The sequence below is a fragment of the Culicoides brevitarsis genome, chromosome 1 (genome assembly GCF_036172545.1).
Source record: "Culicoides brevitarsis isolate CSIRO-B50_1 chromosome 1, AGI_CSIRO_Cbre_v1, whole genome shotgun sequence".
NCBI lineage: Eukaryota > Metazoa > Arthropoda > Insecta > Diptera > Ceratopogonidae > Culicoides > Culicoides brevitarsis.
This window is the reverse complement of record NC_087085.1, coordinates 2,413,472-2,426,662: the sequence shown is the minus strand read 5'-3', so window position 1 is coordinate 2,426,662 and position 13,191 is coordinate 2,413,472. Positions and strand designations below refer to the sequence as shown.

General features: G+C 24.6%; 3 protein-coding genes across 4 annotated transcripts in view; all 3 read left to right on the top strand.

Moving 5' to 3' along the window:
• The window catches only part of LOC134836707 (enoyl-[acyl-carrier-protein] reductase, mitochondrial-like), a 226,824-nt gene that overhangs the window by 118,956 nt on the left and 94,677 nt on the right, over positions 1–13,191 (top strand). The gene's annotated exons all lie outside the window — the stretch shown is intronic.
• LOC134836702 (protein suppressor of hairy wing-like) overlaps positions 1–13,191 on the top strand; it is an 89,946-nt gene that overhangs the window by 74,694 nt on the left and 2,061 nt on the right. Inside the window, exons 2-3 of the mRNA XM_063851888.1 lie at positions 11,718–12,935; positions 12,998–13,062. Of these exons, the coding sequence (XP_063707958.1) occupies positions 11,727–12,935; positions 12,998–13,062 (1,274 nt within the window). The 5' untranslated portion in view covers positions 11,718–11,726. The remainder of the gene's footprint in view (positions 1–11,717; positions 12,936–12,997; positions 13,063–13,191) is intronic.
• Positions 269–4,554, top strand: LOC134838011 (O-phosphoseryl-tRNA(Sec) selenium transferase). Of its 2 annotated transcripts, XM_063853442.1 has the most exons (7): positions 269–452; positions 508–637; positions 701–1,705; positions 2,422–2,528; positions 3,237–3,548; positions 4,133–4,339; positions 4,408–4,554. In XM_063853442.1, the coding sequence occupies exons 1-7, from the start codon at positions 336–338 to the stop codon at positions 4,525–4,527; spliced, it is 1,998 nt and encodes a 665-aa protein (XP_063709512.1). In that variant the 5' UTR covers positions 269–335; the 3' UTR covers positions 4,528–4,554. The 2 variants fall into 2 exon arrangements, with proteins under 2 accessions (XP_063709512.1, XP_063709513.1); XM_063853443.1 differs by lacking the exons at positions 4,133–4,339; positions 4,408–4,554 and having other exon boundaries at positions 2,422–2,547; positions 3,237–3,363.

Genomic DNA, 13,191 nt, shown 5'->3' with positions numbered 1-13,191 from the left:
TTTTTTTTATTTTTGAATTTTTAAAAAAATTTTTTTTTTTCAAAAATCAACAAATTGAACCAAATTAATTTTTTATTTTTAATTTTTTTTTTCAATTTTTTCATTCAAAAAAAAATTCAAATCAACGAAAATTAATTTTTTTAACATTTTTGTCACTTCGCGCTCTTTTTCATCCCTTTTAACGAATCACTTGTTGATATTTAAAAAAAATAAACACCCGGATGACATTTCTCTTCGATATTCACATGACACAAACAATAACAAACCAAAGAATTGATGAACAAGCTTCTATTTTTCAACTTTTTCTACCTCATTAATGTACAAAAACTTTAAAAATGAGCGACGAAAGGGTAAAAAAGTCCATTGAGAGCCTCGTTGGCAAAAGTTATGCTGAAATCGCGTTAGATGGAAGGCAAAGTAGAACAAACATCTTCACACAATTCCTCGAAAAGGTAAAAAAAATAATTTTTTAACGAAAATTTCAATAAAAATCTTATTTTTTTGTAGAAAAAACTGCCGGAAAAGGGATTTTCAGATGAAATAATTGAAGAACTGTTGAATTATTTGTCATCTTTGGACAGTAACAACTTTCCCAATACTTGCGGCGTCGGCGAACGAGAAGGAAGAGTCTACAGTAGTAAGTTTTTCTTCGATTTTTAACAAATTTTCAAAGATTTTTCAATAAAAAATTAATTTTTAGAGCTCGTATCTCGAATAAACTTCAATTTTTCACACGGAATCGGGCGTTCAGGCAGTTTGACAGAATCTCAACCGAAAGCTGTTGGCAGTACGATGCTCGCTCGTCTCACGGAATGTCTTCTTTTGGATCTCATCAAGCTCGCGGGCGTCCCAAGTGCGCAAAAATGCCTTCTTGTACCGATGGCGACGGGAATGACGCTCGTTTTAATTTTTTTAAGTCTTCGCCAACTTCGTCCCAAGGCAAAATTCATTCTTTGGTCTCGAATCGATCAAAAATCCTGTTTCAAGGCAATTTCCACAGCTGGATTTACGCCCGTAATAATCGACACTGTTCAAGCGGAGGACGAACTTAAAACGGATGTTGACGAATTTGAGAATTTAATTCAAGAAATCGGCGCGGAAAACATCGCTTGCATTTATTCGACGACAAGTTGCTTTGCGCCGCGTGCCTGTGACGATTTACTCGCGTTATCAAAGCTTGCGAGAGATTTCGACATTCCTCATGTTGTTAACAACGCTTATGGACTTCAAAGTACCTTTTTGACGCATCAAATTGAACAAGCCACGAAAAAGGGGAGAATTGATGTTTTTGTCTCGAGTGCCGATAAGAACCTCATGGTACCCGTGAGTGGTTGCATCGTCGCTGGATTCAATGAAGAGCTGAAAATTGAAAGAATTGCCGATACTTATGCCGGGAGAGCAACGTCAGCGTCGGCTTTGAATGTTTTTATCACGCTTTTGTCGATGGGAAGAGAGGATTTTTTGCGACTCGTTAAGGAAAGGAAAGAAAATTTTGCGTATTTGAAGGAAAAATTGACAAATTTGGCGGAAAAATATAACGAAAAAGTGCTGCTGACCAAAAATAATCCGATTTCTGTGGCTTTTACATTGGAAAATTTCGAAAATGAAACGAGTATTGGGTCAATGTTGTTCAAACGAGGCGTTTCGGGAGCAAGAGTTGTACCAAAAAGAGATGCTAAAGAAATTTGTGGATTTAAATTCGAAGGTAAATATTTTTTATTATCATTTTTTTAATTAAAAAAAATATTTTCAAAACAATTTCTTAAAAATTTTTGAAAACTTATGAAAATTTTCGAAAAAAAAATAATTATTAATAATAATAAATTAAATTTTAAATAATTTTAATTTCGAAAATTTTAAATAAAAAAAATAATAATTAAATTTTAATAAAATTTTATAAAAAAAAATCATTAAATACCTAATTGAAAAAAAAAAAATAATTTCATAAAAAATAAAAAAAAAATCTTTTAAAAAGAAAAATTTAAAAAAAATAATTAAAAAAACCAAAATTTTATTTTAATAAAAATTTCAAAGAAAAATTAAAATTTTGTTTTCATAAAAATTTAAATGGAAAATTTATAAAAATAAAAAAAAATAAAATTTTATTAAAAAATTAAAAAATTAATTTAAAATTTTACTTAAAAAAAAATTAAAATTAAATAAAAAAAATATTTTTATGATTAATAATTAAATTTAATTAAAAAAAATTATTTTTATTTTACTATAATTTTTTTTTTTAATTAAAAATTTCTGATAAAAAATATATTAAATTTGAAATTAATTTTTAATTGATTTTTTTTATATTTTTTTTTTTAATTCATATCAATTAAATTTTTATAATTTCACAATTTTCACAAAAATAATAATAATAAAATCAAGAAAATTTTAAATTTTTCAAATTATTTTTATTTCTTTTTTCAGGTTGGGGATCTCACACAAGCAACTTTAACCAATCATATCTCACCGCAGCTGTCGGAATTGGCGCCAAACGAGAAGAAATCGACACATTCATCACCAAACTCGACAAAGTACTTGCCAAAGAAACGAGTAGGCTGCCAAATCAATAAATCGGGCAATCTTTAATACTGATCTATCAACAAAAAGTCCCTTAATCCCCTTTTTTGACCTAAATTATTACAAAAAAAAAAATTAAAAGCTGTCCTACTTTATTTTCACTCCTATCTGCATGAATCACCCAACCAACGCTTACTGCGGAAAAAAACTCACGACACGAAGGCTAAAAGGGGGTTCTGTGACATGTAGGAAATGTGAAAATAATTACATATTCAGTGTCGATGTACGTGAAAAGCGACACAAACTTAATATCTGTCGGACAAAACTATGATTAGGAATTGATTGTCGCCCCCTCAACCGAACGAATGGCGTTTGGAAAAGTAGCAAGTAATGCACTTCCATTCTCGCCCCGTCAATAATTATGATGGAGCGCGGTGTTAATAATGACCATGTTTACGAGCAATTTCGCAAATTAGATTAGTTCGAGCGAGAAATCGATGGTCTTTGTCCTCCTTTGAGACATAAAAGTCTTAATTTGTCGTCTTTTGGGGAAATTTTGGATTTTTTTTGTTGAAATAATTATTTAAAATTTTGTTGCAAAATCAAATTATTAAAAAAAAATTAAAAATTAATTTTAAATATTTTTTTATTTTTATTAAATTTTAAAATATTTTTTTTTTATTTTTTTAAATTTTAATATTTTTTTATTTTTTTTTTTATAGGAAATTAATTCTCATCAACTCAGCAACATCCAAATCCTCAATGAAATTGATCCTCAAGATTTACTGCATGAGACTGAAGAAGATTCTTTCCAATTTTTCGAAGTAAAAACAGAAGACGTCGACTTTACATATGAGACTTTTGATGAAGACTCGGTTACAATTTCGCATAAACGCAAGGCAGACGAAGAATTATCAGCGTCGAAAAACTTCTTCAAGTGCGGATTTTGTGATGCAACCTTTAACAGAAAATACAATGCAGAAAGACATGAGAGGAAAGTTCATGGGAAATTACAAACCAAAAGTCTTCCTGATGTAAGTAATTTAAAAAAAAAATTATTTTTATTTTTTATTTAAATTTTAATTTAATTAAATTTTAGTTTGAGATTAATTTTTTTAATAAAAAAAAATTATAAAAATTTTAATTTATAATTTTTAATAGAAATATTTTAATTAATAAAATAATAAATTTAAAAAAAATAATTTTAATTTTAAAATTTAATTTAATTAATATAATAAATAATTTAAAAATAATCAAACTAAAATTAAAATAAATAAAAAAAATAATTAAAATTTAATTAAATTAAATTAAATAATAAATTAAATAATAATTAAATTTTAATTATAAAATTCCATTTAAAAAATTATTATAATTAAGTTATTAAAATTTAAATTAAAAAAAGTATTTAAATAATTTAAAATATTAAAAAAAATAAATTAAAAAAATATTAAAATATTTTTTTTAAGTTTTTAATATGATTATTTTTATATTTTTTTTATTTATTAAATTTATTTATTATTTAATATTTTTAATTTTTTTCATTTTATTTTAATTTTTTTTTTAAATAAATAAGAAAACTCTATTAATTAAAACATAAAAAAATTAATAATTTTTTTAGACAATGGAAATCAACAGGATCGAAACCCGTTTTGAAAGCAAAAAAAATATACAAAAAATAGAATCTGCAGATAGAAAATTCAAGTGTCGATATTGTATTGCATCCTTTACTAAAAAATTCAACGCAGATCGTCACGAAAAAGAATTTCACGGGAAGAAATCTAACGAGAAGAAGTCTCTTGAGAATCCGTGTGAAAAGCTTCATGAGGTAAGTAAATTTGATATTTTTTTTTTAAATAATTTTTGGAAATATTTTTTTTTTATTTTTTTTTTTAGATAATTAAACGTGGAAAACCATCTTCAAAACAATTCAAGTGCAGATATTGTGATGAAACTTTTACAAGAAAATTTAATCAAAAACGGCATGAGAATAATTTTCACACTGTGGAAAAGTGAATTTTTTTCCTTAAATTAGCTTTCGGATCTCACAAATGAATAAATTTTTTATATAAAATTAATAAAAAAACGCAAAAATTTTCCATTAGACATCAAAAATGCACACAAATGATGATGAATGTCCTGCTCAGGGTTAATTTTTTCCTCGTTAATCATCAACAAAGTTCAAGGTTTACAAAGAAAGACGCCTCCAAAGGACAATATTCTCAGAAAATGACGCAGTTTGTTTGTTTTTCAACAAAAAAAAAAAATTGTCGCATCAAAGAAAATCCTTCGTTGCTGTGAAAAAACAAACAAAAAATAATTACAAAGAGTCAACCAACTCCCTAATCACTGTTTTTGTGTCGTTGTTTTTTTACACGGTCACGGAAAGTGTTGTTTATCAACCTCGTCTTATCGAGACAGGTATCACTAACCGTCGAGAATTAATTTTATTACAAAAAAAAACCTGTCGATCGATTATTAATCGATACCGTTGCAAGAACTTTTAACAACCGAAAAATTGAAAAAACCTTCAAAAACACGTGTTAAGGCGAGAATGGGAGAGCTCATTGAACTTCCGGTATAATTATATGAATTTTCCTTCGTTTCGTCATGAGGCGCTTTCCATTCATGAATATTGAGCATTAAATTCTTGCACGAAAAATGTTTCGGTGAATGCACCTTATCGGCGGTATTTTTATAAAAATAGAAAGGAAAATTGCTTGCCGCAACGATTAACTTTTTGTTTGTTCTTTGGAAATTTGCATAATCGTCTGGTCAGTGCTTAAAATAAAAGAAAAAAAATCATGCGAGGAAGTTTATGGTTTATTTAAATTTATGTAAATTTTTCTGCCAACGACTTGTTGATGAAAAGGTAAGTACACATTTTGGAGTGAATTCAGCTTAATTTAAGGCACAAATTTTTTTTTAATTTTTTTAAATAATTTAATAATTATTTAAATATTCTAATAAATTTTTAAATGTTTTATTATTTATTAATTCAAAATTTAATTTATTTTTTATTTTTTATTTTATTTTTTGAACCATAAAAATTATTTTTAAATTTAAATTGAATTATTTTAAATTATTTTTATATTTTATTTTTATTATTTTATTATTTATTTATTATTTATAAATTTATTTATTTTTCATTGATTAATTATTTTAAAATTAAAATATTTTTTTAAAAAAAAAATATTAATTTTAATGGAAAATTGATAAAATTTGATTTTTTAAACCCTTGTTTTATACTTTTTAGTGCATAAATCCTTAAATAAAGGAATAAATGTTTATTAAATATAAAAATTATTTAATTTTGCATCACAAAAGAAATTTTAATTCACATTTTGAGCCTTATTTATGAATTAAAGCTTTTGTTACTCGTAATATTTTTTGAGTTTTATGCACTAAAACATATAAAACAAGGGTCAAAAAGTCAAATTTTCTTTAAAATAAATATTTTTTTAAAAAAAAAATATATTAAAAAAATAATTTTAATTTTTAAAATAATTAATAAATAATTAAAATATTTAAATTATATAAAAAAAATAATAATTAATTTAAAATAATTAAATTTTAATTTTTAAATTATTTTCTTTAAAAAAAATTATTTTAAGAATTTTTTTTATGTTCCTTAGAATTTTAAGAGACGTCATTTTATTTTTTAAAAAAATATTCAATTAATTATTAATTAAAATGAACTTTTTAAGTTCAAAGAAAACAAAGATTTTGAACTTTCTTTATTTTTTTTTCTTTGTCACTTAATTCAACTTAAAATGACGCCTCTTTTAATATTTTGTCTGTCTTTCCTCATTAAATATTTGTCACGTCTAACTATTTATTTAATAAAATATAAATTCTCATAAAATTTCCTCGGAAAAACGGAATTTTCTATTTCCATTTAAATAATAAGCTTTGACCAGACAAACACCTCGTTAATTAAATAGCTACACGTCAAACAAGCCACACAAAGAAAAAAAGTTTTATTCATTCGCAAATATCAAGTCACGCCGCTTTTATTTACATTTTCTTGTGAAATTGCCGTTTTCATTGCCAAACCAAGTGTTGCTAGAGGGGAATTTTTTTTTAAATGAAAACATTCATTTCCAAATAAAAATTAATGAGTAACGGCTTCCGGTGAAATTCCCGCGATAACGAAAAAAAAAGTTGACCGTGACTTTTCGAATGAACCAAATTAACAATTCGGGCGAAATTTATTTTAATGACTCAATGTCACGAAATAATTTCGCAGAAATTGTATCTTATTGAAAAAAATGCTTCGATGTAGAAATATTTTATGATTGACGAATTATTGATTTTATTTTCATTTTATTCAAATTGACGGTCAATACGGAATATATTCCTTTAATAATTAATAAAGTTCCCATCGGTTGAAGTTGAAGTAGCTACTTAGTCGTTATTAGGTATTAAATGTTCAAAAAAAGGAAAAGTATCGATTAGTTTTGTGATATTCAGTGAAATTTTTGGAATGAAGGCTTTTTTTAGGCATTATCGGTTATTATCCTTGAGTAACAATAAAATAGGAAGTATTGGAAAAATAATACAAATTATGTTGATTGGTTCAACAAAAAAATATTTCCTGTTAATTTTTATCAAAAATTATCTCATTAAGAATCACTTTTGGAAGAAAATTAAAAAAAAAATTAATTAAATAATTTTTTTAAATTAAAAAAAATATTTTATTAAATTTTTTAACGAAAATTCTATTTAAAAATTTTTTATTTTCAAAAATTTTAGTCAAACTTTGGGTTTTGTTTGATAAAATTATTTTTTTTTTTAAATTTAGTTTTTTAAACTTTAATTTTATTTAAGGAAATATTAAAAAAAAAAATTTTTTTAGACGAAAACAAATTTTTTTTAAATATAAATGTAAAAAATAAAAAATGTTTTAAATAAAATTATTTTCACATTCATTTAATTCTATATGATTTTCGAATTTGAGCTCAAAATAAAAAAAAATATTTTAATTTTTTAAATATTTAGGTAAATAAAAATAAAATATCATACAATATAAATTTTTGAAAATGTTTTTTTTCACGTGATAATAATAGTTTTTTTTCAAATTTCAATAAGATTCGTTTTTTGTATGTTTTTAATGAAAAAAAATTATATTTAAAAAAAAATAATAAAAGTTTAATAAAAATTTAAAAATTAATAATTTAATAAATTAATTTAAATTTCATAAAAAAAATATATGAATTTTCATCATCTAAAAAAATTATCTTAAAGTAATCTACTTTAATATTTAAAAAAAATTTTTATAAATAAAATATTTTGCTTTTTTTATTAAAAAAATATTAAATAATTAAATAATTAAATATAATAATTTTAATAACTTAAATTAATAATTTTAAATTTATTTAATTCCACTTTTTATTGAAATTATTTTTAAATAAATTAATTTATTTAAATTAAAAAAAAAAAAAATTATTTAAAATTTATTTAATTAAAAATTTTTTATTTATTTATTTTTAAAAATTTATTTTAAAAACTATAAAAAATGTGTAATTTTTTCCATTTTATATTTAATTTTTATTTTTTTTTATGAATTTTTTCGACCAAAATCGGAGAAGGAAAGTTTGCTTCGAAATTAAAAAAAAAATTAAATAATGAAAAATACTCACTCGCTTCCTCGTGATCTCACAAGCACCGGTTGATTATTATTATTATTCGTTTTGGCTTTCGTTGCTCCATTGAGACTTTTTGCGGGACTCACTCCTCTACTCCGATTATTATTGTTGTTGTTGTTATTATTATTATTATTCTTCCTTGTCAAACTCTGTGATCTCCTCGTTGGTCCAGCTTTATTTACTTTGTTCAAATTTCCGTTTGTCGTTCCTCCCGCGCCTCTTCTCGCTGGACTTACGCCTCGCGAGTTCGCCGGACTTTTTGTTTGCACCATAATTAATTATTTTCACTGTTTTTCTGTGTTAATTATCGTTTTTTGGGCTAATTATTGTTTGTTCTCGTATCAATTTATTTTTCTGGTTCAAACCTAACCAATGAAATTTCAATCAACTCGAGTACATTGACCCGGTGAAATTGCACGCACATTCGCGCGCAAAACTCATTAAAAGTAACCTTTTTCACAGGACATTCAGTAACAACCTTAAACTTTGCACCCCTCGACTTGTATGCACTTTTCCTTCGTTTTAATGACGAGCAAGCGGCAAAAAATTACTTTACTACTTCGAGCAATCAATAAAAGTGCAGTTAATTTGATTTGAAACACGCACGCATTTTTCCAGCTTTTTTTTCGTCACACACGGGAATTGACGATAAAAAAATCCATATAATTATGAAATGGACAAACAAAACATTTTAATGGATAAAATTCTTGTCACCTAATTTTTCGTTTGAGGCGCACGTGTATACGATTTATTATAAACTTGTTTGTTTTCCCGTTATGTCCATTTAGTGTTGTTTATGGAGCATGTTTCATGTCATGGATTCCAAAATAGTAAATGGGACAGGAAAAAATTGTAATCATCATAATTAGTGAGTTCCCCTTTTTTTCATGCATTTGTTGACAAAAAATTATAGGCACCGAGTGTGGAATTACAAGGATTGAGATCAATGATATGAAAATTGTTGTTTTGGAAAATTGAACAAGGATTACCGGATTTGACGATTTTTATCATGAGGTAAGTGTTTTCTTTAATTTAATTTATTTTTAAATGTTTTTATATTAAAATTTATATTTTTCTAAAAAATATTTCTTTTAAAAAAATAAAAATTTTATTTTAAAAAATTATTAATTTGAAGTAAAAATTATTTTTTTAAAATTAAAATTATTATTTATTAATTTTAATTTAATTAATTTTGTTTAATTCAATTTTATTTTTTTAATTTTTTTTTTTATAATTAAAAATTTAAAATAAAAATTTAATTTTAATTAATTAATTATATTTTTAATAAAATTTTTTTTTTAAATAAAATAATTTAAATTCTTATTTTTTTTGTATTAATTTTAATTTACAGTTTATTTTTTATTTAATTTCTAATCAATTTTTTTTTTTTTGATTCAAAGCAAATTAAATAAAAATTCTTATATTTCGAGAATTCAAAATAAAAATAAAATTATATTAAAATTAAATTAAATTAAAATTATTAAAATAAAATTACTTTTTTTTTTAAAAATAAAATTTAATTATTATTTTTTTTTAAAGTTAAATTAATTTTTTTAAATTTTAATTTTTTCATTTATTAAATTTTTTTAAATTAATTTTATTTTTTTTCATTAATTTATTTTATTAACTTTCAATAAAATTTTTTTAAATTTAAATTAAATTAAATTCTTATTTTTTTAAATGTTGAATATCAATCCAATGAATATTTTAAAAATTTATTGCTCAAAAATTAAAACTCAAAAAATAATTTTAAATTAAAAAAATTAATTAGTTTTAAATTTATGTGAATTAACATAAAATTTAATTAATAAAAAAAAATTTAATTATACTAAAAAATTAATTAAAAATATAAAAAAATATTAAAAATATTTAAAAAAATTAAGCTTTAAAAAAAACTTAATTAAATAAAAAAAAAATTGAACGCAATTTTCAAGCAATAAATTTTTAAATATTTTTTTTAATATTCATAAAATATTTTTTTTTCACTGTCGCGGTCAATTCAACCCCTTTTTGTAATTAACGCATATTTAATAATCGTCATTACAACGGGAAAAGTGCACTTAATGCGTGTTGTCACTGAATAACGTTTTAAATAAATTAATCCGTAAGTAAATTGTAATTTCCACAATAATTTTTTTTCCATGATAATATTTACTCTTATTATTGTTATTATTTCTTTTTTATGTTGTCGCGCACTTTATATCCTTTTAGTTCATGTATCCTTGTTTGAACAATATTTATTAAGTCCATAATAATACTTTTGTACTGAGCAGCAATTTTTCAACATGCTTGAGTATTTTCACTTGATTTTTCCTCAAATAACTGAATGAAAACCGATTGTGCCTTCGTGTTTTATTGAAACTTTTTACGGTCAGTTACTTACCATGCGCGTTGATTAAATATTCCGATAACTTTCCGATGGCGGGCGGTGCAATTATCCTTGAAAATTGTTTGTGTGACGTCACTTAACGACTTTTTCGTTTGAATTTTTTACTCGATTCGACTCGAATTCGATAATCGGTTTCTGGCTTTCTCGTATCATTTTTTAATTTCCTTCATTTCTCTTAATTTAATTAATTTTTAGAGGTTTTATTAAAAGTTTTTTAAGTTTAATTAAAAGTTTAAGCGTTAATTCATTAAAAATTATTCGAGATTAGTGAGAAACTCAAGAAAAATATCGTAAATAGTGCCTTTTTAGAAATATCAACAAAGTTACGAGCAACAAGTATTAATTAATTATTCATAATTCCGTTAAATTTGGAGAAAATCGACAGTTCCTTATACATTAAAGATTGAAAATTGTAAAGTTTTATGCAAAAAACTTGAAAATTTGTGGGAAAATCATCACTGCCCGGAATATAAACAATTCATCCTTGGTTTCTGCAAAATAGATGACGCGTTAATGGTTCCCATAGACTTGTAGATACAGATTCACGTACAGAAAGGTAAGATTCCTTCACATAAATAATTTCTAAAAATAAAAAAAAAATAATTAAATAATATTTTGAATTATTTAAAATTAATTTAATTATTAAATAAAAATTTAAAAAAATAATTTATTTTTTTAAAATTAAATTTTTATTTTTTTAATTTATTTTAAATTATTTCAAATATTCAATATATTTTTATAAATTACTTTAACTTTAAAATTTAATTTTAAGTTCATTTGGAAATATAAATTAAAATTAATATTTAAAAAAAATAAAATTAATTATTTAATTTTTTTTATTAAGTTAATTTTTGGAATTTTTTTAATAATGAAAATTTAAAAAAATATTTTTTGAAATTAAATAAAAAAATTATTAATTTTTAAATATTTTTTAGTGACAATTAAATTTATTTTTAATTAAAATAATTTTTTAAAATTAAATTAAAATAATTTATTTTTTTTATTAGTACCTACCTAATTATTTAAATTAAATAATTTAATTTTTAAAAATATTTTTCATAAGGAAAATAAAAAAAAATTAATTTAAAATTAAATTTTAATTAATAAAATTTTTTATTTTTTAATATTTTAAATTAATTTTATTAAATTATTTTTTTTTCATTTTTTAGATTTTAAAGATGTCACCAAAAAAAGTTTCCAACATCAAACCTCACGCCAAGAGCAAATCCGTGCCAAAAAGCAAGAAAATTAACGATTTTTTCCCCGTCAAGGATGAGAAAAATGTCAAACCCGATCCACAAATCATCTTTGAGGAAGTCGAAGAGATCATCGAACACATTTGCGCCAAATGTGAACAATCCTTCGACAACATGGACACCCTCAGAGCTCATTTGCCCGCATGTCGCAGTACATTACTGAATCAACAATTCGTTCCCCAGACAACAACTGACACCGGCAACGTCGAACATTACATCCTGGACATCCCAAATGCGATTTCCGAAGAAACTGCGGCAGAAAAAGACGAACCAGAAACAACTATCGTCTTGGATTTCCGAAAAAACGAACAAATTACTGTCGATCCCGATTACGAAGACGACTACGAGCCCGCAACGAAAGACGAGCAAAAATCATGGGAAGCTCACGACGACGAGGAAACGTGTTTTTGCTGCGGCGAGAGCGTCGAAACTGCTCACACGGGTCACATTCGGTGCAAAAAGTGCCCGAAATCGTTCAAAGACAATCCGAGCATTCGACGCCATGTCTTGACGTTACATTCGACGGTGACGAATAAATTTCCGTGCGACAAATGCAATGCGGTCGTTTTGTCGGCGAAACTCTTCAAAATGCATCTCGAAGCTCACAAACACGGAAAACAGTTTTGTTGTCGCGGTTGCGGCAAAGAATTCACGCGTCAATATCACCTTACGCGACATCTCAAATACATGAATTGCGACGGGAAACGACCCGTAATTAAGCATCCGTGCAACGTTTGTGGCGCCTTATTTGCTCGCATGGACAATTTGAAGCTGCATTTGCAAACGCATATCGAAGCGCCGCAGCAAAAGAAGGATTTTCAGTGTTCGTATTGTCCGCGTGCCTTTTTGGGTTCGTCGCTGTTGAATATTCACCTGAGAACGCATACCGGAGAGAAGCCCTTCATTTGTGACATTTGCAAGAAAGGTTTCCCCTCGAATGGCGCATTGAGAAAGCATCGCAGAACGCATACGGGCGAGAAACCGTATCAATGTACTTATTGCCCGTCGAGATTTGCTGCCAAGGAAACGTTGAATCGACACACGAAGACGCATACGGGAGTGAAAAAGTACGCGTGTGAATATTGTGAAGCGAAATTCATTCAAAATAGTCAGTTGAAGGCACATATGAAGGTAAATTTTGATTAAAAATTTAATTTTTCTGAGGTTTTATTGAGAAAATTTTTCATTTTTAGGCTCATGATGACTCGATTCGTTGGGAATGTAAAGTTTGCGGCGAGAAATTTGAAACTGTTCGACTGTGAGTTAATTTTTATTGCATATTTTTTAATTAATTTATTATTTTTATGAAAAATTAATAATAAAATTTTCAAGAAATTAAAAATTAAATTAAAATTCAAAAATTAAAATTTAAAGAAATTTTTAAAAA